Below are 25,695 nucleotides of genomic sequence, written 5' to 3'. Positions count from 1 at the left end.
GAGATGGCTGAGAGACTGAGAGGCCTGGCTGCTCTTCCACTGTTCAATTCTCAGCAACCACGTGATGGCTCATAATCATCTATAATGAAATTTGGTGCCCTCTTCTGGCATGTGTGCAGAATACTTTATACATAATCAATCAACCAATCTTTAAAAAAAAGTAACCAGCCTCTGATTGCTAAGGGCAAGGCCCCACAGGATAGTAATAGAGTCCTGGACTGCAGTCAGAAGGTCTGGTCACTAAGACCTAAGCCAGATTGATGTGCTCTGACCGTACCTGTCACGGTCTTGCTGCAGTGCATGTCTTTGGCAATAGGAGATGGGTAGGGTATCCGAGTTCATACCTTGCCATCAGTAACCTCTGTTCCAATTTGCCCTTGCTCCTCCCATAGGAGATGTTTGATGGACAGTAGAAAACAGCTGCCAGAAACAGGAAGGGACTGGTAGGGTGAGAGAGGCTTAGATCCCATCCAGGTAAAAGCTATGTAGCCCAAGCTGGGACAGTTAAGGGCAGGACAAGATAGGGAGGTTGGGGTAGAGATAAGGAACAGAAACCCCTTGAGTGGACGCTTTGAAGGTCAAAGTTTTACAATGAAGAGAAAAAGCCCACGTAAAACCCCTGACACAGCATCAGGTATCCAGCGTAGCTTTCATTTTGGAAGCATGGGGTGATGGTGGTGGTGGTGGTGGTGGTGGTGGTGGTGGTGGTGGTGGTGGTGGTGATGGTGGTGGTGTTGTTGTTGTTGTTGGTGGTGATACACACATAATTATCCACAGATTCAATCCATACCACTTACAAGTCAGGGTGTGGCATACTTCTGCCTGTATTTGCCTTAGAGAAATTCAAGTACACTGTCTGGGTATAATGGGGAGTGTAGAAGGCTGCCATTTAATTAACTATCAAGATTTGGTACAACTGATAACCTGTGTCATGACCTTTCTGCAGAGTCTTCAGAAGATCCTTTGGCCCCTTGTTATGCCCTCACCCTGGTGTATCTGGTCCCTGTGAGATCACACAGCCATGGTGTACGCGTGCTGTTTGCCTGAACACTGTGGCCTGTGGAAGCCTGATTTAAAGGACACACAGGTGAGGTTTGCCTGATCCAGTCAAGTTCAGAGGCTCTCACGGGCATGGGGAAGCACATGACATATCTAGAAAGAGGAGTCTTGCTTCCAGAAGAGGTTTTATTTCCTCCCAGAAAACATTCAAAATTCAAGAATCTAAGAAACGGAAAGCAGGAGTGTGCAATCCAGATGAAAACTTGAACTCTTCTTGTCTTTGAAAGAACTTAGGGAGAGGGATTCAGGAGAGTCTTTAGAGAGCAGGAAGGGCTGTGCCACAAGGACCTTTGTGAAAGATCAGGCTTGTCTCAGCCTTTGCAGAGAGATGAAAACACACTGGCAGGAAGTGGGACCAGGGAGCTTACCTCAGATTGTGAGCATCTCCCTAGGCGTGGGACTCTCTGATCAGCAACACACCAGAGCTTTCTCACTAAGATCTAAGTAAGACCTGATACGTGTGTCCAATGCAATAGACAAAAGCCTCTTAAACTTAGAATTTTGGTCCTTTAGAGATTGGGGGGTAAGGATAGGTGTGACTAAAGGAGTCTACAGATTGTCGGGTATAGGGAGAGAGCAGAGGTAACATCCTGGAGAGAGACTTGGTATACCTGGTTGGGCGTGGGGGCTGTGGGGACTTGAAAGCGTAGCCCTCCTGTTTGGGAGGTGGGCACATCTTTGAGTACATAGACTGTGTAGCCGGGGGACTTTCTTGGTTGGTTTGAAAGCGGATCTTTGAGCTGTAGCGTGCCCGTGGGCCATTGAAATACTCCTCTTTGGGTTGAAGGACAATCCTTGTAGGGTAAGATGGTTCTTCGAGGTGAAAACAATCCCTACTGGAGCAAAGGCAGAACTTTTGACTGCAGGAGGCCTGTGAGCAGTTGGGTTTCATGACAGTGAAGCTGGGATAGCCTCCCTGGAGGAAGGACAAAAAAAAAAAAAAAAAAAAAAAGAAAGAAAAAATAAAAACACAGAGATGTCACTGGAATTGGGCCAGAAGGCTGAAGTTACCTGACTTAAGGCAGTGAAGTCAGGACCCATCAAGACCCGACTGACAGGGCCAGCCTTGTGGATGCTCCTTTGAATCAAATCAAATCATAATCAACATGGAGTTGCTTACGTCAAGTCTTAGTATGAACCAAAGTTATAAGAGGGAGATCTGAGTGTTTACGAAGGTGGAAGTTTCATTCAGGTGGAAAAGCTACCACAAAACACTGCTAGGGCCACAAGGACCAATGACCACCACAGAGACACCATCAATGGCTGTACATTCACAGCAATTCCGTGGCAACCCAGAGGCCTAAAGGTACATTGCTTTTTAAATTCCTTTCACAAAAGTATGTCTTCAAGGACACCTACCGATTAATAGTCTGTTCAAAGGTGAGCTGGTGCCATTGCTGACTGTCCTCTAGACCCTTTAATATTCTTTTATGATTCCTTGGGACCAAAGTTTACTGCCCCAAAGTAATTTGTGTGAACCTTCTGATCTCGCCTCTAAAGTTTCCCCTTTTTCTTTATATGTACACAGCTTGCTAGGGGACGTGGGATCCTCATTACAGGGGCCCGGAACTCACGAGTAAATCAGGATTTTCAGAGAATTTCTCTGACTGTTGATTAAGCTGGAAGCAGTCAAGTCCCCTTTGACATGAGTGTTTAAAGAATCTGGCATCTGGGGGCTGGGGATTTAGCTCAGTGGTAAAGCGCTTGCCTAGGAAGCGCAAGGCCCTGGGTTCGGTCCCCAGCTCCGAAAAAAAGAACCAAAAAAAAAAAGAATCTGGCATCTGCCTTAGGACTATGAAAGGTTTTCTACAAGCTATTTTTAGTATCATCCCAACTGTCTTTCTGTGAACTTACGACATGTCGACAAAGACCTCAAAGGACCCCATGATTGCTTGTTTGTGATGGATTCACTCTTGGCTGTACAGGCCTAATTATTTCGTTTCTCTTCCATGGTTAAGAAATTCTTATTTCCACTTGGTTTGTTTACATAGGTCTGTAATAATTGGACTCTCTCCTATTTCCGAACTTCAAAAACAAAGAACATCCTAAATGTTGGGCATTAAGTGATTACTTTAAGGCCCGCACAATATGAATATTAATAAATACTTTGCATATATCAATGGTTTGTACTATAAGGTGCAGTGTCCAAATGTTTCTGTTCATCATTCTGACACTACGAGACCTGGGACAGGGTCTGTAATGGCTGTACCCCTCAGTGACCTTGCCACGCTGAGCCCCAAACTAAATACCAGTGCCTCAGTTTCCCCAACTGTGAAGAGAGCAGGACAGAGAAGGTGGCACACACACAATAAGAATCCTGGAGCCATGCAGGAGGGTGCTGGCCTGGTTGGTTCCTGACCGTGACTGTGGAAAAGTTTCTTGATTCTGCAGGGTCTCTAGTTTTCTTCCAACAACACAATTGTTGGTTCAGTTAATCATTAGCTTGTGGGAAGTCCTTAGAACAGGTCTATCTAACTGGAAGTTATAGTTTCTCTGAGGCATTTGCGAGGATGAAATGAGGTCCAGGCTCCAAGCAGCTCCAGCAGGGGTGAACAAAACTACTTATGTCTTCTATAAAAATGCCCAGACTTGCGCTAAACTTAAAACTTCTAAAGAGTTTCTTAGGTTAACGATTTGTTGAGATACAAAGAGCATGCGAATTAACCAGAACAAAGAAGCAACTAGATGACGTTCTAGGAAGCGGTCTCTCTAAATTCAAGGTCAGGTTCTCACTGTGCAGGTTTAGTAACTTCCTGAGACCCTGTCAAGTCTTCACGTGTGTGTGCCAGTCCCAGCCAGGAAGAGGAGCTTAGATACAGCCTTCCCCTGAGGGAAGGAGAGGCACCCTCAGTCCCACCAGGGACTTATCCCTATTGCTTTTGTTGCCTGACAGAAAGAGGGTCTGGGTGAGGCTCTGCCTGGAGGGGCCTTCAGGAAGAGTGGCATGCCCTGTAGCGGAACCCTGGGTGCCGCTCCAACTCCTTGCTGCTCGGCTGGGCTCAAGGCTGTTCTTATGTGGGTTCCCACTTAGGTGGTTCTCCCTTGCATAGGCAGAAAACCAGCCAGGTGAAACTTCCCAGACTGTCTTCACTCAGGGAGCTGGCTGAGCTTGCCAAAAGCTGGGCTAGTGGTCTACACGTGTAAGCCTGGTGCTATGGGCTGCCTGTCCTGCAGGAAGCTTTAGGTCCCGATGCCTTGGTGAGTCCTTGCCCTAACAGTCCCCAGCTGACACCTTTATTTGTCCTAGTCATGAGTACAGCAGGTGACAGCTTCCATCGTGCTTTGAAGAACTACAGGTCCCAGCTGACACTTAACTTTGTACTCTACAGGGAACTTCAGGTTCCACTTATGTCACACTGCCTCCCTGAAGGGACCTAGAAATCCCGGCTAACACCCAACACACAGCTCACATTAAACTGCAAAACCATAAAACTTAAAAGTGGTCATTCTGTGCCTTAGGGCTTCCCTCTGTCTGGCTTACCTGTGCTTTGGGATGACACCATACCAATGGCATCTGGTGGCAGCTTGGGTGGAAGTAGTTACAGCATGTGTCCAGGTTTTCCTGAGAAGCAGATGTGACCATGAGAGCAGGGTGTCATGGGAGATGCCCCCAAGGGACATTGGATCCAATTACCTAGAACTCTGTCAACATAGTCCCAAGAACACAAAACACATCCTCTCCCAAGAGAGACTTGGGTGTCTGGAGTGGTCGCGGTAGAACACAGAGAATTCAGGACAAATGGGGACAAGACAGTGTTTGGAGTGGTAAGATGTGTCAGATGCTGGCTTTGGAGAAGTTCAGAAGCTCCAGGGGTGTGTGGTGGCAAGCAGAGGGAGCTATGTGTTTCGTGAAGGCTTGGGAAAAGGAAACAAGTCGTAACTTGTGCCATATTAGTCAAGTAGGCCAGAGGCCCATGTCTCAATAAGGATCAGGAACCATGTGCCAGGCCCTGTAAGGGAAGGGGGAGAGGCCAGAACAACTCAGGCCTAACTGTAGAGAACCTCAGGGCTTCAGCCTTGTAGGCCCCTTGGGCACTATAGAGAAAGTAGGGCAAGTCACTGGCAGTGGCCATTTTCCTCTGAGGAGACCCACATTGGTTTCTCTGTTGCTCACAGGCAGGGGTGGGCAGATAGGGCTCTCAGGAGAAATCCATGGGCTTACCACAGACAGAGACAGAGAAAATAGAAAGACTACAAGGCCAGGAGGGAAGCAGGGCTCTTTCTCCTTTCTCTCGATCCTTGTAGGGGCTACATATTGGGGTATGGGACTGCTATGTGCCTTCCCTCTTTCTTGGGGTGGCCTGGACCTCCTAGGAGGGAGGCTTCCTATAAATGGTTGTTTGACTCCTTGGGCTCAACTACATACAAGAAGCTCGTGATGCCCTTTAAGACCTCCATGTCAACTTCCTTCATCCTGTTACTCAGTGGGCATCAGGACCACTACATAAACTCTTTTACTTGCAGATGAGAAGCCTTGATCTAGGCTGGCCAGGGCCACTGACCTTTGACCAGTTTTCACGGATAGAGGGTAGCTCAGGACTGGTCTTTTCTGCTTTTATTGTACCTGACCTTGCACGATATACCCAATCCATCTAGACTCATTCATTCTCAGACTAAGGGTGGCATCAACGACATTGTTGGGGCCGAATCAATGACATGGGAACTAGAGACTGGCAAGATGTGGCACAGTGGCCATGTCTAGAACTAGACACTGCAAAAGAGGGGGACACGTGATTGTGGAGCACTCTGTGTGTGCTCTCCTCTAGTTACTGGAGAGAAACAGGGATACAGGTCCTATAAAGCAATACATGTCCTATATCCCTCCCACACTCAGACATTTGTTGTGAAGATTGGCTGTGCCTGCCCTCCCCAGCCAAGCCTAGACGGTCACAGCCTGTCCACCCCCCAGTCACCTGCACCCCTCTGTTTCCACAGCCACAGCAGGCCACGATCACAGTAGGGTTTGTGTTGACAGGCAACGGGACTGGAGAAGGAGCAGAAGTAGAAGGAGCAGGAACAGGATCAGGAGCAGGAGGTGATGTAGGAGGAGGGCTCTCTTCTTCTGGCTCCTAGAATTGAAAAGAACTGGTCTGTGTCTTATTGCAGAACATCTGCAGGGTGGGGTCAGTCAGCTAAGGTTGTGCAGTGAATGGAAGGCCTCCCTGCTGGGGAGATCCATCATGAGATGAATAATCAAAGCCCTTATGGTTTGTAGACATTAAGTTTCCCGAAGTGCCAACATCCACTTCAGTGTTCTTGGTTCTCCTGAGGCCACTCTTGCTGGCAGAAGCCTAGGCTGGAGGTTGTGCAGAGGGTAGGTGATGTCCAGTGACCATCTCCTCGCCCTGGCTCTGGCCTTCCTAGGCTACCCTGCAGCTAACACTGTCTCACATAGACGGAGAATCTGTTCCAACCCCAGCAAGGCTCAGGAGTAGGTTCTGTCTGCCCCACCTTTCATTACCTCTTCTGGCCCTCACCCCGAAGAAGGCACAGCATATGGTCCCTGTGTTCAAAGGGGACATCCCTCACAGCTCCAGGTCAGTTAGGATATCCCTATCTTCCCCAGCCCTGGATCATCTAGGCTGCTCTTAGGGAAGCCCTTGGCCCTCCAGCAGATGACGAAGACAAGTATAAAAGAAGTGAAGGGCCTCTGAGCCTGGAGATGGAGACCTGGATCTGACACATGCCTTCCCTGTACTAAGAACCCATTCTTTTTTTTTTTTTTTTTGGTTCTTTTTTTTCAGAGCTGGGGACCGAACCCAGGGCCTTGTGCTTCCTAGGTAAGCGCTCTGCCACTGAGCTAAATCCCCAGCCCCAAGAACCCATTCTTGACCTGTCTTCTACATAGAGTCCTACGGGATCCACTGAAAGATAACAGTTTAGTAACAGATGACTGCATATGCTGGAGCGGTTTGCCAATGTGATGATTGTGCTACCAAAACCCTGGGAAAATGTTGAGCCTGGCAGTGGTGTTGTCTGGGTAACATTATTTTGAATCCCATAGCTTTCCCATATAATCTTTGATCTGCGTCCCCCCTATTTACCCCCAAAGTAGTGAGATAGCCTGGGCTCAGCCTTCATGACACCTCTTGAAAGTCAGGATACAGTGTCACCCCCTGCCCCCTAACTCACCTTCTCTGACTGTTGGGGAGGTAATGGTGGCTTCTCCTTAGGCTGGAACATGAAACAGACAGAGGTGAGCTGGAGTGGACTCTGCCTTGGCCCTGAAGACAGAGGAGCTCCTCCCTGGCTTGGAGCAGGGACATGGGCTGGGAGTGCATGCCTGGGTGGGTGCCCAGTGCCTGTGGTGCTACATCCTTTAGGCTCTACCTGATCCAAGGCAACCACATCCATGTCTGGTACAAGGGATCTGAACCAAGGTGTGGTCCCTGGAGAGGCCGATGGCTGAAATGCTGTACACCTGTGCCAGCCCCAACTGAGGCAGGGCTCATCTCATCCTTTTCCTTGGTGGAAGCTCAGTCTTTCCACCTCCCCATCCCTCCTGCAACCTCCTCACCTTCTCTCTAGCTTAGTCCTCAGTTTCTCTGTTCACTGTGACCCTGGGAGGAGATGGGTCCTGACAGCTCTGTGCTGCACACTGTCTCCAGGGCCACTATCCTGTCCCTTCTCTGGCTCTCTGGAGGGCTCCTTCCATCCTAGGTCACCATCTCCTCTGTCTTTCCTCACCCCGTCCTCAGGATGCTAGAGTGTCACCCTTGGATCCTGTTCTGCTTTAGCCAAGCCCTGGTCCCATCTCTTGGTGACTGGCACCAATCAATCAATCCTGAACACTGAAGTCCCTGGTGGGTGATAGTGGCTTTGCTTTGTCTCCCTACTCCTGCAGTCCAGTGTGGAGGTCTTCATGATATATGGGGGTCAGGAATGGAGCTGGCATTAAGGGTAGGTCTGCCCCAGGAGTTCCTAATATTGCCTGATAGGTATCACTCTGCACATGGGGTCACTGGCCCTGCGTGAGGGGTCCTGTCCTGACACACACAGGCACCTTGACACACACAGGCACCTATGAGATTTGGTCCACACCCTGTGGATGTGTAGCTGATCCTTGATTGTCCTGGTCTAAGGGTGCTGGGATGGCCTCTTTCTGGAGCCAACCTTAGCTTCCAGGCCAAGCATCCCAGACTGAATTTCTGTGTCAGCTAAGCCGGAGGCTTCTGAGAATGCAGGCTGGTCTAGAGTTTGGGTATTTAATATTAAGAGTTTGTGCCTCCCCTGGATGATGTGGGGACGGTGGAACAGATGGGAGCTTGCCAGCAGGTTGAATCATAGTATGGCATATGGCACTGTTCCTTGGAGGGAGGGCATGCGTGTACGTGCCAGGACAGGGGGTAGGTTGGGGCGGCAGAGGCTTACCTTTATGCAAAGCTTCCAGGTGCAGCACAGTAAGAGCAGGGTCACCAGCAAGGCTGGCAGGAATAGCAGCCAGGACCATTTGAACGCAGGGCGGCTTTGTGCTTTCTGCTTGGAAGTAGTGCTGACTTGGTCTGGGTCTTTTATCCGTGGCTCGATGATTGTATCTTTGGTTGTACCTCCCTGTGGCTGATAGCACCAGTGACTTCTTTCCCTGTGCCCACCCCTTGCTTCCTATTTGTACACATGCTCTCTTCACCTAGCTTGCCTAGAATAAGAGGGGGGGGGGGAGAGGGCAGTCTTCCTTTCCTCTGTCTCCAGCTCAGAATCTGAGAGATCTGAACCCGAGATCTTTATGGCCTGAGGATGGTGGTTCTCGCTGTGGCCTTGGCCACAGTATACTAGGCTATAGGTGATCAGATCTCTGGGAAAGGGCCAGGCGGTTGAGCTAATAAAGAGGTAGGGCCAGGAGATGTGGGTCCACCTTCCAAGGCATCGAGATCTCTGTGTCTCCCAGCTCTGCACGAGAAGCTAACATCTCCCCATGAAACTTGAGAGGAACTCAAGAATAGTCACAAGTGGACACAAAGCTCCTTCTCCTGGGCATACTCCTCCCTCCTCCCTCCTCCCTTCTCCTTCCTCCCTCCTCCCACCACACAGAGCTGGACTCAGGCGCTTGGAAGACAGACGTGGAACTAGAGAGGTAGTACTTGAAGGACAGCATTTTCCTCTTCAGGGACCCTGGCTGAACTGACATCACCCTCCCTCCCCCCACAGTGGGAGAGGATGCCCTGCTGGTGGTAGTAAGCCCAGGGAGGGGCAGCCAGGGAGAGGGGATACAGGGAGTGAGGACACTGTAAATGACAGGGGTCATGGAGAAGGTTGGGGTGGAGGTGAGGCCTGAGTGGATTTGCTGGGGATCTGATCCCCTGACTTATCTTCGGCTATTGCTGGTGGAAACATTGCATTCTTGGGCCTGGAACATCTGTGTGCAGGTGCTGTGTACCCTACACGTCCTACACAGTCTCTGGCAGAGAGACGTATACTTGTTCCAGGTGGCTCTTCTAGAAACTGCAGCAGACTGCATCGCACAGTCGTCGCTGCTGCTTTTGGGTCCCCCCCCCACTCCTTTTAGATTATCTTTTAATCTCCACGTGGACCTGCATCATCTTTGGGAGCTTACCCTAGGGCTCCAGCAGTTGGTATTGGTTATAATGATTTTTTTCCCAATGAAGGAGGTGCCACCGTTCAGACTGACTTGAAGAGAAATGTCCCTAATGCACAGAAAAGAGATTGGATGATGGGAAGGGCCCCAGAGATTCAGTTTGTTCAAACCGTTGCACCTATCATTCCTCTGTAATGACACCGAAATTCTAGTGCGGGGGGGGGGCTCCTCGAGAGAGGGAGAAACTGTTCCCCAAAGCATAAAGAGTCAACCTCTGCCGTGATGGCGACAGTTGCATACTGGGCCATCATAAGAGGTCTGCATGTCGTATAGCCATAGTGGCCAGGAGCTAAAGAATCAGGGAGATATTCAGATGCAGGTTTGAACCCTCCAACACACTGTGCTCTGCATCCTGCCCTCAGCAGAGCCTGAATACTACCAGAGTCACTAACGGGGCATATGGAACGGAAATGGAACCCACGTATGGAAGGCAGGTGTTCTACAGCAGAGGGGACACCGCAGACTCTCCACAAGCTCGCAAACACAAACCACTAAACTCCCCACTAAGGTCTCCAGCAAAGGACACTTCCTTACTCTGATAAACGCTGGCCACTGGACTCCCTTAAGGCCTCAGCCAGGGGCACTTACTCTCCCTCGTGTTGTATGCTTGGTCCGGGACAGGTTATACTGTTTTCACTCACATCGCTGGGAGTTTCATCTAAGTGAAAATAACACAGGAGTATCAATATGACTGTCCTTTCTCCACCATCAGCCCTGCCTGAGAGCTGACCCTGGCTGAGGACTGCCTACTCCCCCCTGGCACTTTTTTGTTCAAGGAAACCTGTTGAGCCCCAAGTCAGCACTCCCACGTGTAGCTAGGGTTCTTGGACCCTGTTGGGGATTGAGAGGAGGAGAGCAAAACTAGAAATGCGGGACCACATAAAAGGCAGAGTGCTTTGAGCAGAGAGAGTGGTGGGCGGGGCATGCTGTGGACGCTCAGGTGACTTGCCCCTTCTTTTAGAAAGATGACATCTTATTTAAAGAAACAGAAGTATTTACACACGAAATGATGCCTTGCCTGGAATTTAATTAAAGATGCCCAGTGATGAGAGTGTTAGGGGGCTAGCCTCTGCAGGTTGTGAACTACTAAGATGGGTGCCTCAAGAGCAAGGCAGGAGACACGGTGCTTGTGTTTGGTGTACCACATCGACTGAAACTGATTCTGACTGAGCTGCTGCTATTTGGGCTAGGAGTGGCAGGCTATGATCTGAGGGTGGGAGAAGTGAAAGGCAAATGGTGAGGTCCCAAGGCCGGAATACTGGGCTGCGGAAGGGAGTGAGTGAGGGGTTGTGGGCCCTGGGGAGAAACCTGGGCTTTAACTGCCAGTGCGATAGGTCTGTCAGGGGCTAGGAAGGCTCCAGATACAGCTTGGACACGGAGGTAACAGTGACCTGCTGGCAAGCTGGGTCCAGGGAGAGGATGAAAACATCAAGAGTGACATCCGAGGTTAGACCCAGGAAGTCGGTGGATACTTGTTTACTGAGCTGGAGAAGGCTCAAATGGGAATAGATATTTTTCTTTCACCACTTTGGAAGCCTGAGAGGCATTTTTAACTGTGACAGAAGACTCACTCTTTGAGACACATTAACTTCCTGGTCCACTGAGCTGGGGGGAAAAAGCCAAGAGCCGAGCTGTATACCCCACTGGCTAGGCTTCCAATTTCTCAATCCCTGGTTTCCTCTCTGTGATGTAATTCTGGCCTTCTTAGAAAGGCCTTTTCAGCACCTTCTAGACAGTCAGGGGCTGCTGCTCTGTTCTACCTGTGGACTCTAGGTTCTGGTATTCGACTCTCAAGAAGGCAGGCTAAATGGATGCTGTAGGGGGGATAGGCCAGTGTCATGCCAGCCTCCCGATGCCTTTGGGAGCTGAAGGGTTTCTTTTTTCCCATGTTTGAATAAAGGGAGACAATGGCCAGGCAAGGTGATTAGTCCTCGTCCATCAGCGCATGCTGCCTTTAGCTCTCCAGCGTCCACTGGGCGTGGTCAGGAAAGCAGAAAGCTTGGCTGACTTAGAGAAATGGTGCCGTGTGGGAACAGTGTACCCCAGGGGTACCAAGGGGCGACTTACCGACGACTTTGGAGTCACTGAACGTGAATCTACACGTAACCTGCTTCACATTGCTTATGCTGTCAAACTCATGTCCGCTAATGTTTACTTGATAAGCGTCTGCAAGAACAACACATACTCGTTGGGGCAAGGAAGAGCACACGCCATGCTCTCTCTGGTCTCACCTTTCATGGAGGGCTACCCTGAAGATGGAACTCTCAGGTGTCCTTAGGAGACAGCATCTGTGTCTGAACCATCATCTTGTGGGGGAGGTAAATCCTCATCTGACGTCACTGAGCCTCCGTGCTAACGTAGCCGGGGGCAGGAAAGGATGCTTGCTGTGATCCCTGACCCAACGAGTTCAAAGTCCATGAGAGAGTCCCAGCGTGTCCCAAGCTAGACCCACTCAGCCGAAACCTCCCTCCCTGCTCTGAGACCTCATGCACTCCTTAATCAACATGGGCACTGTAGCGCAGCTAGGGCCTTCTTTGCACTGGGGAGGGGCTAGCTCCCTACCTGATACCTGTGGTACCACTGAGAAGGAAGAATATCAGTTCTTTCCCAAGATTCCTCAGGAGCAAGGACAGGGACATAGAGAATAGATCCAGTCCCTGACCCACCTGAGAGTCCCTCACAGGAGCTGGGCCACCTCAGATACAGGGCCAGAGGCCAGCACCTCCTTCTTCATCCTCACTCCCTCGTCTTCCCTGTTACTCTGGGGCTTAGCAAGATCTTCTGACATCAGAGGAGCAGCTCCCTGACACTGACTCCAATATAGAAAGGACACAGAGAGGACAGTTGGGCAGGATCCCTCTACCTTTTTCTCATTTGCTTGCATAGCTGTCTAGGGGCCCTGGTCTCACTCATTCCTGTTCGCCATGCATTTCAGATGCCTCAGGGTAGTTGATCAAGGCTCCTCCTCAAGCTCCATAGCACACAGGTTGACTTTGATGTCATTTCAAGCAAACAGCAAATTCTGCTTCATTTGGGGTACAGGCAGCCTTGGGCTTCCCTGGAAGGAAGTGACAGGCCACCTCCTCCTCCTCCTCTTCCTTCCCTCCTCCTCCTCCTCCTCCTCTTCCTCCTCCCCTCCTTCTCCTTCTCTTCCTCCTCCTCCTCCCCTCCTCTTTCTCTTCTTCTTCTTCTTCTTCTTCTTCTTCTTCTTCTTCTTCTTCTTCTTCTTCTTCTTCTTCTTCTTCTTCTTCTTCTTCCTCCTCCTCCTCCTCCTCCTCCTCCTCCTCCTCCTCCTCCTCCTCCTCCTCCTCCTCCTCCTCCTTCCACAGTAGGTACAATTTAAAAGTTTGATTTTGTGATTGTTTTTAACTAATTAATTAAACTCCCAACTGCATTTTCCTATCCTTCCTCTCCTCTCAGTCCTTCCCCCTGCCCCATCTATTCCTTCTCCATTTCTCTTCAGAAGAAGGGAGGCCTCCCATGGATATCAAGCAGCCTTGGCATATCAAGTTGCAGTAAGACCTGGCTCACCTTCTCCTATTGTAGCTAAGACAGTCCAGTTAAGGGAAAGGGATCCAAAGGCAGGCAGCAGAGTCACCGACAGCCCCTGCTCCTGCTTTAGGAGTACCTAAAGATCCAGCTGCCCAATGTAAGATGTGTGTGGGAGGCCTAGGTTTGTCCCACGCATGCGTCCTGGTTGGCAGTTCAGTCTCTGTGAGTCCCTCTGAGCCCAGGTTAGTTGATTCTGTAGGTTTTCTTGTGAGTGACAGGCCTGGTTAGTACTTGGATGGGTGATAGGTATTCTTACGTGGCAGTTTTGCACAAGACGGCCCACAGTTTAACAGGTCAGTGGCTAAGCTGATGCCTGGAGGCACTTGTCACCTTGGTTCAGCCGCAGCAAGGGAAGAGTGACAATTGATGTTTTTCCCTGGGATTTGTCACAGTTGTCCAGACACCAAGGCCTGTGTGCTCCAAGACAGAGAGAAGCAGGTGGGCTGCACAACTGGGTGTTTTTGCTTTTGTTTTTAATGCAGAAGCACTCCTCCCTTCATCCCTCAGCACAGCCGTCCTCAGACTCTTCTACAACTTGGGGAGAAGCAAGAGTAGCCCAAACCAATGACTAGGACGCAAATATCAGGACAAATTTCTGCCTGCAACGTCTTTAAGCCTCTAGATGCTACGCCTGCTACCACACTACCCCTGCTTATTTCTGTGCACCGGAGAATACACTGCTGCTACCACGTACATGGTGGCACTTTGCCTCACATAGGTGCTGAGGGGAGCACAGCTCAGTGTGAGCACAGTCCTGTCTTCTCAAGCCTGGAGCCGTGGGCTCCCACTGAAGACTATGGAGGTCAGGACGTTGCTGCCAGAGCTGGCAGGCAGAGGAAGACCTAGCTGTTCACAGTGGGAGAAAGAGGCTCAAGGCTTCCTCTGTCTCCTTCTTCTGCAGGGTACAGGTTCCAGCTACCTGTACGGGACAAGTCTACGTGCAGGTGCTGACAAAGAAAGATATCTTTCCTTCAGAAACTCACTAACCAATGCCACAGTATGATGGAGACTCTAAGGAAAGTGTCACAGTGATGCAGGGACCTTGTGATGGACAGAGGCCATCCTTGTCAGTTCTGGTCCTGGCGGTCAGGTGTTAGCCGTGACAATGCTGGGTGAAATAAGCACGGCTGTCTTTGTGGCTATCTTGGCGAGGCATGGATGTTTCCAGGAGCCACACGGATGCCTGCTATGCTCAATGGTTCATTGTCACCTGCAGACACGACCCCCCACTTTTCCACAGATATTTCTACCTCTGCTGCTCTCTTGTTCTTTCTAGCAAAGTCAAGGTGAGCTGGATGTACTGGTGGCTCAATACCACTTTGTAGGGGTTCCTTGAGAGTTTTAAAAATACCTTCTTCCCAGCCTTATAATGACACCTTTAGTTTTGAGATAAATAGGTGGGAACTGCACATGCATCCCAGTGCTATCTCAGCATGTTCCTTCCATGTGCACATGATACTATACCTAAAGCCTAGTCACTCCATACGTGCTCATTCCCCACATACACACACACACCTTCATACACACACATAGATAATGCAATACTGTATGTACTGTGTACCACACACATACTAACTATAATACATATTATAAACTACACATGCATGCATGCTGCCTATGGAATATGTATCCATAAAATATAAACACACAAACACCATGCTTCATCATATATATCATGTGTAGCACACACACACACACACACACACACACACACACAAACACGCACACACACCAAGTTTTTTACTCCCACACATATACTCACACATGGACACATTCTATGCCCTACACAAAGCAACACACTTGATTTACTCCATACTCACAGTTGTAAAAATACCACAGATATCACATAGGCTGCTCCGATATATCAGACAACATAAATGCGTACCATTAATCCCATACATATATACTAGATGCCACATGCCACATTAAAACTCACACATGTAGCACATGTCATATAAACACACCATGTGGTACATATGCATTATCTACCCTCCACACCATAACACATCGCACCTCAGAACTCCACACCAACATACAAAGCACAATTACATATCAGGTTTTCTCCTCCCATGCCTATTGGAGCCGTTCCCTCTACAGCCTTCCCAGAGTCCTATCATATCACATATGTTACACATTTACACACTGCTCACATAATACACAAAAGCTCACTTACCACACACAAGACATCTCTGTCAGGCAGTCCGCAAACATCGCCTATAGCACAGATACTCACTTCCCCACATTAAACCACACATGTATCCCCCTTCCCATAATACTCTCCCAAGACACATTGCACACATATAAGCCTTACCACAAAGTATTGCATTTAGATTTTCTACCTACTGTCAGGTCTCAAACCCAGGACAAAAGGCTGAGGTGCCTATGTAACGTCAAAGTGGATCTGACCTCAGGGTTCTCCCAGCATCCCTCAGACGGGATATGGCCCACACACTCTGCCCCTTACCCTAAACCTCTCCAGCCCAGAGGCTAGCTGCCCTCCCCCCAGATGCCCTTCCCTATATAATCCAGCCATTTGGGTTACATGGCCCTTTCTCTACTCCTTTACCTTTCCTGGCCTCTTGGTCCATCCCTCTCCTCTTCCCTCACATAGCTCAGCTCAGTCTGGGCATGTTTGCTTTGGGCTCTCCCAGATGTCCCTGCCTCTGACTATGGTCTCCCTTTTATCTACAATAAACGTTCTCCTCCATCATACCTAGGAACAGTCATCTCCTTTCTTTATCCACTTACAAGACATACACAGCACACACAGGGCATATACTTAACACAGATGACTCCAACTCAACTTCCCATATTTACACTGTATAAAAAATACCACCCATATACATCTATCCATCATATACATGCATACCATCCCTGTCACCAACACATCACATACACACACAATCCAAATTTCCTACGCACACACATTTCCACATAGAAAGAGCATGTGCACAGCCCACCCTCAAGTATAAATGTATCGATTACTTTCTCATTACTGTAATAAAGTATCTCAAACAAGCAACTTAGGAAAGAAGGGGTTCCTTTGACTCACAGTTCAAGGGTATAAGCCATCATGGAAATCCAGCATGTGTCAGCTCCTACTGGAACCATAAGGTGCAAAGGGCTTGGGTAGCCCTGCCTTTCAGCAGGCAGCCTCTGACTCCCTCAGCACACACAGCATCTCTTTGGCCAGCTCCACAATATTCCTGCAGCATTCTTCGATGGTTCTAGCATCTCTAACGTGCTGGGGTCTCCATTGCAACTTTGCACAGCTTTCAACAATGGTCTGTTAGGGTCTCTTCTCTCTGGTACTCTGATCTTGCTACAAGTTGGGTAGCCTAGGGAGCTCTCAAAAGACTCCATTATCTCCTCAATCTTGCATCTTGTGTGTCCACAAGACCAGTACCACATAAATGATACTGTCTAGTCCTGCTGTCAGCTCGGGATGAAGTTGGGCCTCTTTGGGACAAAGCTGTAGTGGCATCTCCATATCTTGGTTGCTGAATCTGAGAAAATATTTTCCTAGAAAGTTCTTTTTGAACTGGTAACCCTTCTGAGTTCAGGCTTTTTTTAATTTTATTTTATTTTTATAAAAATTTCATTTCAAAAGGTAGACTGGGGGCTGGGGATTTAGCTCAGTGGTAGAGCGCTTACCTAGGAAGCGCAAGGCCCTGGGTTCGGTCCCCAGCTCCGGAAAAAAAAGAACCAAAAAAAAAAAAAAAAGGTAGACCAGTGTATAGGTGGTGTTGGTGTTGGGGTCGTCTTGCCCTCAGGGTCCTTTCCTATTGTCCTAGTTCTGATTGGATTTCTCTTTAACATCACTAAGGACTTTAAACAATTACAGGTGCTTTCTCAGTACTAGCATTTTTACAACCTTAAAATTCCTTCCTTTCTCTTGTCAAATAGCACATTTTTCCATATCCCTTTTGCTCTATTCTTCATCTAGACCCAGAGAGAAATTACCGTGACACACCCTGTGTGCTATTTTACATCTTGAGATTTCTTCTGTAATAAATTGGTCCGTGAAGTTTGAACACAGCTCACTCAAGCGCTCAGGACATATATAGCCACATTTCTTACTCTACCCAGGTTCCTGATAGGCTCCTTAAAGGCTTCCAACTGTCAGTGTTTCCCTTGGCATACTGATTTTCCAAACTTCTGTTAGAACAACCTATTAAGCTTTGCTTAGAGCATTTTCGGGCTTTTCTGTCTCAAAGTTCCAAACCTTTGTGCGTTTTTTCTTTCCTGCCAACTATTTTCAAAGGCTTAAGAATGACACAATTTTGTAACAATCTTACTCCTGAAACCAGTGTTCTCTATTACTTTTCTTGTTGCCAGACAAAATAAACGCAAAGGAAGGGCTTATTTTAGTTCGCAGTTTTAAGAGTTCAGTTCATCATGTTCGGGAAGAAGTCATGTTGACAGGAACTTGAGGCATTTGGTTATTTTACTCCATAGTCATGAGGAACAGAGAGATGGATGTTGGTGCACAGCTCGCTTTTTTTTTTTTTTTTAAATTACTCAGCTGTTGAATTAGGCTGCCTCTATTTAGAGAGGCTTTTCCCACTTCAGAGAACACAGTCTAGAAACTTGCTCGTGATCACTCTAAGAGGTTTGCTTTCTAGGTAATTTTAGACTTTGTCAAGTTGATGATCGATATTCATTGTCAAAACACACAGGCCATGTCTGCCACACACATCATGAAAGTGTCGCACACAAGTTGTGCACCCCATGCAAACCTTGTACATGTATGTGGTTGTGCACAAAGCTTTTCAGGGATTCCATCTGCCCACCACCTCTCCGCCCTTACCTTTCGCACACATGTAGGTAGGCTGCCTGGCTACTACTTCAGCACAGGACTTGGACACAAGCTGAGAGAGGGAGGGAGGGAGGGAGGGAGGGAGGGAGAGAAGCGGGGATGAGCTGGATAGTAGACCTCAGGGAATGCAGACAGTATTTCCACAGTCTTCCACATGCCACATACTCACTGGGTCAATGACACTATCCAGGGCAGCAAAGCCTCCGTCGACCCCAAAATTATTATTTGGGTTGTTTGCAATATTCACCAACTAGGATAGGAAAAATAATTTCTTTGAACCTCAGAGCCAGGAATGAGAAGCATGATGTAACAGGTTCCCAGAACCCGTGACAGGAACTGGGGCCATGGTGATGTGAGGGCACTCAGTGGCTTTCATTTAAAGCCCCGAGTTAAGGAATGGGAAAGTCTCCTCCGGCCCACTCGGCATAAGGGTTTGGCTTACTTAATTCTGGCCCTTGGGTGGGTGAACAGTCCACCCTCTTGGTATTGTGAGAACAGATGCCTTTGCAATCTTGCTCAGATAGGCTATTCAGGGGCACTGCCCTTGGTCACTTGGTCTGAAGTACCTGCTGTTTGCTGTACATAAAAACACCCACGGTATAGATGATCGCTCCCAATTTCCGGGCTTTTTTGGCCTAAAAAAGAAGGAAGGTGCTGAAAATAAATCCCCAAATAGCAGAGGCAGAGCCGGTACCTGTGGACTGGACTCACCTCTTCCATAGTGTCAAGATATGGCTTTAGCAGCAATAGCCCATCAGTTAGAGCAACAATCACGCTGACTGCCCTGTGGCCTACAGAAGAAACCAGAAGTAAGTACATGGGGCTGGGTGGGAAAGCCTCTAGGGAGTGCTTAGGGGGCGAGGCTGCAGATTCAGCACGTCCTCTGCGGTAACCTCTGCCCTTGGTCTCGCAGTGAAGGGAAGGCTTTCTTTACTACCTGGTCTACAGATTAGGAGCCAGAAGAGTTTGGAACCCTACCAGCAGACCTGGCCTCTCCTCCCCTTGCTATGGAACCTCTGTCCTAAGGGCAGTCTGGTTATTGAGCCTTAAGCCTAGCCTCTCTCCAGGCAGGTAGGGGAGCAAAGAAGGCCTTCCTTGCTAAGAATGCCCTAGTAAGACAGGTGGAGTCTGGGGCCAGCTTTAGGCACATCCTTGGGAACAACTTATTAGGAGCAGGAAGCCCAGCGAGTCAGGACCTGTAGTGAGTACAGTAAAAACAATGCCTTTTAGTCACATACAAACTACCTGAGTCAGGATCCTACCACACCCTGCACAGCTGCAGCTGATAACCAGAATGCAGCGACATCACTCATCCAAGACAGTCAGACACAGTCCTAGAGCCCCATGACACCCATTGGAGAGTAGATAATCAGGGACCAAGAGCAACGCACATCGGCACATCTGGAGAGATATGCCACCTTGGTCTGCCCTGTGACTGGAGAGTCTCCTCCAGGATCCTAACCCTCAGATCAGAGACTTCTGTTAGAGACTGGACCTGACCTTCAGCTAAGATATAACCACACAGGTGAGCAGCCGTGGGGAGATAGGCATAGGACCGATGTTAGGAATTCAGTGTGTGGACCTTATGTGATGACCCTCAGCATAATAACATATGACTTCCGCTATATTAACGATGCATATCTTCTTCCTCACCGCAAGACCACAAGTCAGAAAGCCTTAGGCAAGGGACTCAATGGCATCTCATCAATTTCCCCACTGGACTCTACACATTCCAGACATGTACTAAGGCCTGTGGTCCACAGGGACATAGGTCTTGACTGGGCATCTTTGATTCACGGGCTTAGGAAATTGACAAAGTAAGAGGTAGAAGAGAAGACTTGAGAGCCAGAGAGAAACCAAGCCCTGGCTTCTATGCACAGGGTCCTCAGTCTGCTCGTCCCTTGTGCTTTCTTGTTTCTATTCACCGGCATCTGTAGGCCAAGGACCAGGGAGAACCCCATGCAGCTTCCGGTCATCTCAGAAGCATCCCAAGTAGGGTGCTGTGTTCAGAGGGGTCTGCTGTGCAGGGAGAGGAGCACTGGCTTCAAGAGTCAGACTTGAAGAGGTCCAAGATCTGCACACAGACCACAGTAGGGGGCTCAGCTCTGTGGGCTCTGCTTCGCTGAAGGTGCAGACTGCTCACCTCTTGCGGCGGATTTTTGGATCTGTTCGTTTGCCTGGCAAAAAATGGAAACAAACAAACAAACAAACAAACGAACACAAAAGACAAAACAACAAGAGAAACCAGTGGTGACATAGCGAAATGACCCCAGTGGTACTCTATCCTGAGGCAGCTGTAGGTGTCTGTACCTTTATAAGTCCTTTCTGCATGTGTGTGAGTCCTTGAGGCTCTATGTTCTTAAGCAGGAGAAGGCTCTTGTGGATTTCATTTCTAGAGAGAATAGAAAGGAAAGGTGGTGTGGGGGCGATTGACAGTGGCAAGAGGTCTGAGGTTCAGGAAAATCCAGGGTGAGAAGGCTAAGCAGGCATAGCAAGGTGATCCACAATAGACTCAAAGGTGGCTTCCCTTGGGGAACAGAGAAGACTTATTACGGGTTGAGGTCTGAGAGCCCCATGCCTGGCTCAGGCATACCCCACTATGAAAGAAGATGATAACGTTCAGCATGCCCAATGGTGGTCAAACCAGGGGTTTCCAACTCCAGTTCTGTCCTCCTCTGTTTGCCAGAACAGCCTAGCCCAGTTCTCCCCCTTGTACAGCCTGGCCCAGCTCCTTCTCTCTGCCCTACCCCTGCCTTCTCTCATCTCAGCACCTACCCCTCTGCCTGGCCCTAGAGTCTATCCTTCTGCCTGGTCTAGTCAACTGTCTTACAATGCCTATCCCAACCCTCCACCCAGCCCAGACTCAATTCCTCCCCTCAGCCCAGCACAACCCTTTGCCCTGCCCAGCCTCTCCCAGGCCCCACTGGCACTCTGTGCTCCCTGCCAGAGTCACCCTCAGGAATTCTTTCTGCCACTCGATTCTAATCAAGTCTTCCTAAAACCAAGCCACAAGAGTACACTATACCAGGCCTTGCCTGGACCCTTGAGAGCCAGTCTCTTCCTGCCCCGCCTCCCAGATGGACCTGGGGCGATATGTCCATAAATTTAGAGACTCTTGTCTTTTCTCTGTGGCTGGCTGGTCTACCTCACTCCCTGCTCCTGTATTTTCTCTAGGACGGAGGACAGAGGTTTTTCACACGCCCAGACACCCCAATCCTAAATGTACCATACCTCTTTCCATTTCTCTAACCCTGGATGAGGTCTCTGGAAGAGCACCCAAAGTTGACCTTCCCTCCCAGTCAGTCAAAAGCCCCAGCTTCATGCCTCCGGGATTCCAAGCCCAGCTGAACACACCTCTCTTTGTGGCTACCCACTCTCATACCTTCCTGTATGGTGATTCAGCACAGGCGACTCATGACCCATCGTGAGGCTTCCTTACGTATGATCACAGGGGCCCAATGCGTCCTCCCCGTACTCCACTGCTTCCCTCAGGATTTTCCAGCTGTTTCCCTGCTCCACTTTTCTAAGCAGAGAACTGCTTGTTCCCAGCAGGCTGCACATAGGCTGTTGTTTCTAAAGGCACTAACATACATACCTCACCAGCACCCTGGGTCCCATCTGTTATTATAGGCAGGGCGTAGGTAAGATTCAGAAGTGGAGAACTTCTAGAAGCATCAGGTCCATTCTGCTTAAGTACAGGCTCAAGGGTGCTAGTAAACTAAGGCTGGAAGTCATTAGGGCACATAAGCCTCCTAGCAAGGCCAATGCTAGGAGACCCCAGAGGTCTCTACAAACCTTCAGTTTCCTCAAGATCCCTGTATCCTGGCCACTAGACTAGCCTCAGGATTCAGAGCAGCACCTACCTGTCTGAGGTGAGTGGCAGGACAACGTCAGCCTCTGTTGAGTAGGTAATGATGGAGAGTCGCATGTTAGGGCTGGGGACAAAAGCATAAACCACTGAGAAGCCAACACAAGATCACCAACCTGTCAGCGAGCAGACAGGCACCAAGTCCCTGCTCCCACCCCATCTCGTTTGCACTGAGGACATTAAGGTAAAATTGGCAAAGGATCCTATGGAGATATACAGGTCCACAGAAGAGTGTCAGGATAACCTGATCCATCCCATGCTCTCTCTCTCTCTCTCTCTCTCTCTCTCTCTCTCTCTCTCTCTCTCTCTCTCCCTTCTACCCCTTTCTCTTTCACATGTACATACACTTACATCTGAATAGGCAAAGAGGTTCCCACACTCGCCAGTGGGGGGTATTCTCGTCCCTGAACCCTGATATCAAATTCTTTGCATTTGTAGCCACTGTCTTTGCTGGGGTTTTACTGCTGTGAACAGACACCGTGACCAAGGCAACTCTTAGAAGGACAACATTTAATTGGGGCTGGCTTACAGGTTTAGAGGTTCAGTCCACTATCATCAAGGTGAGAGCATGGCAGCATCCAGGCAGGCAGAGCTGAGAGTTTTACATCTTCATCTGAAGGCTGCTAGTGGGAAGACTGACTTCCAGACAGTTAGGGCAAGGGTCTTAAGCCCACGCCCACAGCTCCACACCTACTCCAACAAGACACACCTCTTAATAGTGCCATTCTCTGGGTCAAGCATATTCAAACTACCACAGACACCTTTCTTCACCCTCCAACTCAAGATCTCTCTCTCTCTCTCTCTCTCTCTCTCTCTCTCTCTCTCTGAGAAACCCTTCACATATACACCGCCCCTCCCCTTCCTCTCTCTCACTGTGGCTCATATCTCCTTGGCTTAGCAGGAGGTCTACTATGGCTTTGTCTCCAAGCTACCCACAGTCCTCTTCTCCTAGCCTTTTCTGAATTACCTTGACTCCCTAGCCTAAGGGATCACCCACTTATTGAAGCTAACTATAGTTTGAATTGGAAACATCCCTTACAGTCTCATGCTTTGCGCATTTGTTCTCCATCTGGTGACACTGTTTCAGGTGTCTGTAGCCTATTTAGATGGTTTCTAGCTGCTTGAAGAAGGTCATCAAGTGTAGACCATTAATAGTTGCAGCCTGGTCCCTGTACCTGCCGCTTACTTTCTTCGTGGTGTGCCATGGTGGGAATAGCCTTGGCCACATGCTTCTCTTGCCATGCCTGTTGCCTGTGAAGGATGGACTGAAACCCTCTGAACCTGTGAGCCTGGGCACCTCTCTTAAGTTGTGTCTGATAAGACTCGTGGTCAGTAATGTTACGCCCGGCCCTGTTCACTTTCCAGCCTTGAGGACTCAGTTCACAGCACGGTTTCTCAAAGACCCTGAACCTTTTTTCTGAGAGTGTCTCCCCTTTCCTTTGTCTTTCCCTGGCAAGCTCCCCAATCCACTCCTCTGACTCTGTTAGCACACCATCCTGGATCTATGCTCTATGAGGGAATCTCATGTCCATCAAATCTGAGATAGGCTCTCTGTCAGAGAGACACTCCCTTGAAGCCCAGAGGAGACTACAGTCAGAAGAAGCCATACTTCGTGAATTTCTTCACCAAACCCTCTGCGAATGAATAAATGTAGATCCAGTTCTTGGCCACACTGCCTGATCTGAAGACAAAGGAGACATATGTCAAGGTGTGACACAGCTTTGTCAGGTAGGGAGGTAGTGTCAGCCAGCCCCCTCCCCTAGTCTTTCAGTCTTTTGTCAGGTTTTTTTTTTTAAGCAACTTGCCCCCTTGTCCTTGCTGCAGACCATGTTGGACCATCAGCGAAGGTGACTCTCCTCAGGGCCAGTAGTGAACAGCAGATAGCTAAATAGTTTCATTTGCTGTGACTATGAGGTCCCGAGGAGGACTCACTGGGTCATTAGGAAACAAACACACAGACGTGAACGTGGAAAGGGAGATTAGCTGAGAAGGGAATTGATAGGGGTGGAAGCTAGCAAGCAATGACATGATAAGAAAAATGCACGTCACACGAGCATAAAAATGAGAGAAAAATACAGACGGGTCAAATGGCTAAAGTCAGGGGCAGTGACAGAAGCTCTGAGGCCCTCTGAGGTTCAGGTCTAGTCCCCATTCCCTCCCTTGACAGCTAGGAAGGGTCTAAAGACCAGCCAAGTTTGTCTACCACACTGAGGAAAAGGAGGATCACCCTAGGGTTCTTCTAGAGTTAGGAGTAAGACGCTGAACCCTCATGGCCATAAACAAAGCCCACTCAGGACAGCAAAGCTGGGAGAGTGACCCAGTGTCAGGGGTGACCTCTGTAAAGTCACTCTGAGGGTGGTTCACAGGAGCGAAAAGGTACTTCCCAGTAGCCCCTGGGCCCGAGGGGCTACTGATCAGAGCCAAAGCAGTGGGGACAGAGCCATCCGAAAGGACCGCTGGTCTCCCTGCATTCAGGAAGTAAGTCATTGACAGAAGCCTACTTCCTGAGGTCTGATCACAATGACCTTGTCTGTCTGCTGTCTGCAGAGTATGATCTACCACTGATGCCCAGGGGGCTACCTAGGGACAGTAAGGCAACTCACTTGTCCAGGATAAGGTAGAGGTCGAAAGAACTCTGACAATCATCTCCCAATTGGTCCTGGGGCAAGTTTTGCCTCATATGTTCTTGGTAAGGATTTCTAAAGCCCTTGCCCAGGCGGTGCAATAGTTTCCAGCCAGGACCATGGTATCGGAGGCTCCCAGTTTTAAAAGTGGGAGGAAGCGACAGGAGCAGGAGCAGAATGAGTGCGAAGCAAGCCATGCAGGGACTGTGGCTCCTCACGTTCTTGACTGTCCCTGGGACTTTGCTAGCTCTTGGGATGCTGTGGAAGGTCACGTGGAATCTTTCTCCACCACCTCTGCCTGAACTTAGGGGCAAGGATTACTGCCTCTAACCTACCACCAGGTAGTACTCAATCTGGCGTACTCAGGGCACAGGGACCGGGGAGGCAGCTGCTGTGGGGTGTCCTTCCCTCAACTACCTGAGAAGTCCTTCCCCCACCTTGGGACAAAACACTGTAGGGTTATGATGGGACAGGAAGGTTGACATGGTGACTTTGTGACCTGCCCCTGTGCTCAGTGCCTTCATGGTGACAGTGCCAAGAGACAGTCACAGGACCTCTGCAGAAGTTTTAGATGAGGACTCCTTTTCCACATTGCGGCCCTTCATAGGGCACCCTTAGGGACCACCTCAAGGAACCAATATATTTGCTAACTTAGGTAACTGAGCTCACCAGTCTGTGGGTGAAGAGGCCAAAGCCCCAAGGGGTGGGTGTGTGGAAGGTGGGGGGCTAAATGTGGGTCCTGAAAGCAACAGGCAATGTCTGACTTCAGAAAGACATGAAGGCTGTGTATGACAGTCAGGGTCCCCTGTGGGTGGGAGTAGTCCATTCATCCACTGTCAGTGACAGGCTGCCCAACCTTGATGACTTAACACAACCATTTTATTGTGATCTCAGGTTAAGTGAGTCAGATCCTCAGTTAAGGTGGAGTGGGGAGGTCCCCCCCTGGAAAGGGAAACCTGGAAAACCCCAGGACTAGGAAAGAGTAGAATCGTTTGGAAGCTTCTCCATCCGCTGTGGCACCAGAGCTGAGGAACGTCAGCGTGGCTCAACTGGAATGGTCATAAAGTCCTAACCGGTGGTCTCTCCCTGTGACTTGGGCCTCTTCACAGCACTAGTGGCATGGGCTTCCTTCGTAGAGGCCCAGAGCTTGAGGAGACAGTGTCTGCAGTGAGGAGCTTGA

At 49.3% G+C, this 25,695-nt stretch overlaps 1 protein-coding gene across 2 annotated transcripts; it reads right to left on the bottom strand.

The window, feature by feature from the left end:
• Positions 1-1,171: 1,171 nt before the first annotated feature.
• Antxrl1 (ANTXR like 1) lies at positions 1,172-25,695 on the bottom strand. 2 transcript variants are annotated; one of them, XM_039094946.2, is made up of 17 exons: positions 24,495-25,695; positions 23,501-23,572; positions 21,887-21,958; positions 20,334-20,415; positions 20,167-20,200; positions 18,735-18,814; positions 18,590-18,658; positions 18,193-18,273; positions 18,015-18,075; positions 11,720-11,818; positions 10,241-10,310; positions 9,611-9,701; positions 8,431-8,616; positions 7,192-7,233; positions 5,973-6,128; positions 4,541-4,621; positions 1,172-1,975 (listed from the first exon to the last, which is right to left on the bottom strand). In XM_039094946.2, the coding sequence occupies exons 1-17, from the start codon at positions 24,710-24,712 to the stop codon at positions 1,553-1,555; spliced, it is 1,917 nt and encodes a 638-aa protein (XP_038950874.1). In that variant the 5' UTR covers positions 24,713-25,695; the 3' UTR covers positions 1,172-1,552. The 2 variants fall into 2 exon arrangements, with proteins under 2 accessions (XP_038950874.1, XP_038950875.1); XM_039094947.2 differs by lacking the exons at positions 23,501-23,572; positions 24,495-25,695 and having other exon boundaries at positions 19,949-20,200; positions 21,887-21,919.

The sequence above is a fragment of the Rattus norvegicus genome, chromosome 16, assembly GCF_036323735.1.
Source record: "Rattus norvegicus strain BN/NHsdMcwi chromosome 16, GRCr8, whole genome shotgun sequence".
NCBI classification, from domain to species: Eukaryota; Metazoa; Chordata; class Mammalia; order Rodentia; family Muridae; genus Rattus; species Rattus norvegicus.
Note: the sequence above shows the minus strand (reverse complement) of the source record. Positions and strands in the feature narration are given on the sequence as shown.

Bases quoted from the DNA above. Each gene is read 5' to 3' on its own strand.
- Antxrl1 (XM_039094946.2), bottom strand. From the start codon at position 24,712: ATGGCTTGCTTCGCACTCATTCTGCTCCTGCTCCTGTCGCTTCCTCCC. The intron at 23,573-24,494 runs GTGAGTTGCCTT...CTTTGTCTTCAG, and splicing joins CTCTACCTTATCCTGGACAA to ATCAGGCAGTGTGGCCAAGA. The intron at 10,311-11,719 runs GTAAGTCGCCCC...ATTTTCACTTAG, and splicing joins CAGTGACTCCAAAGTCGTCG to ATGAAACTCCCAGCGATGTG.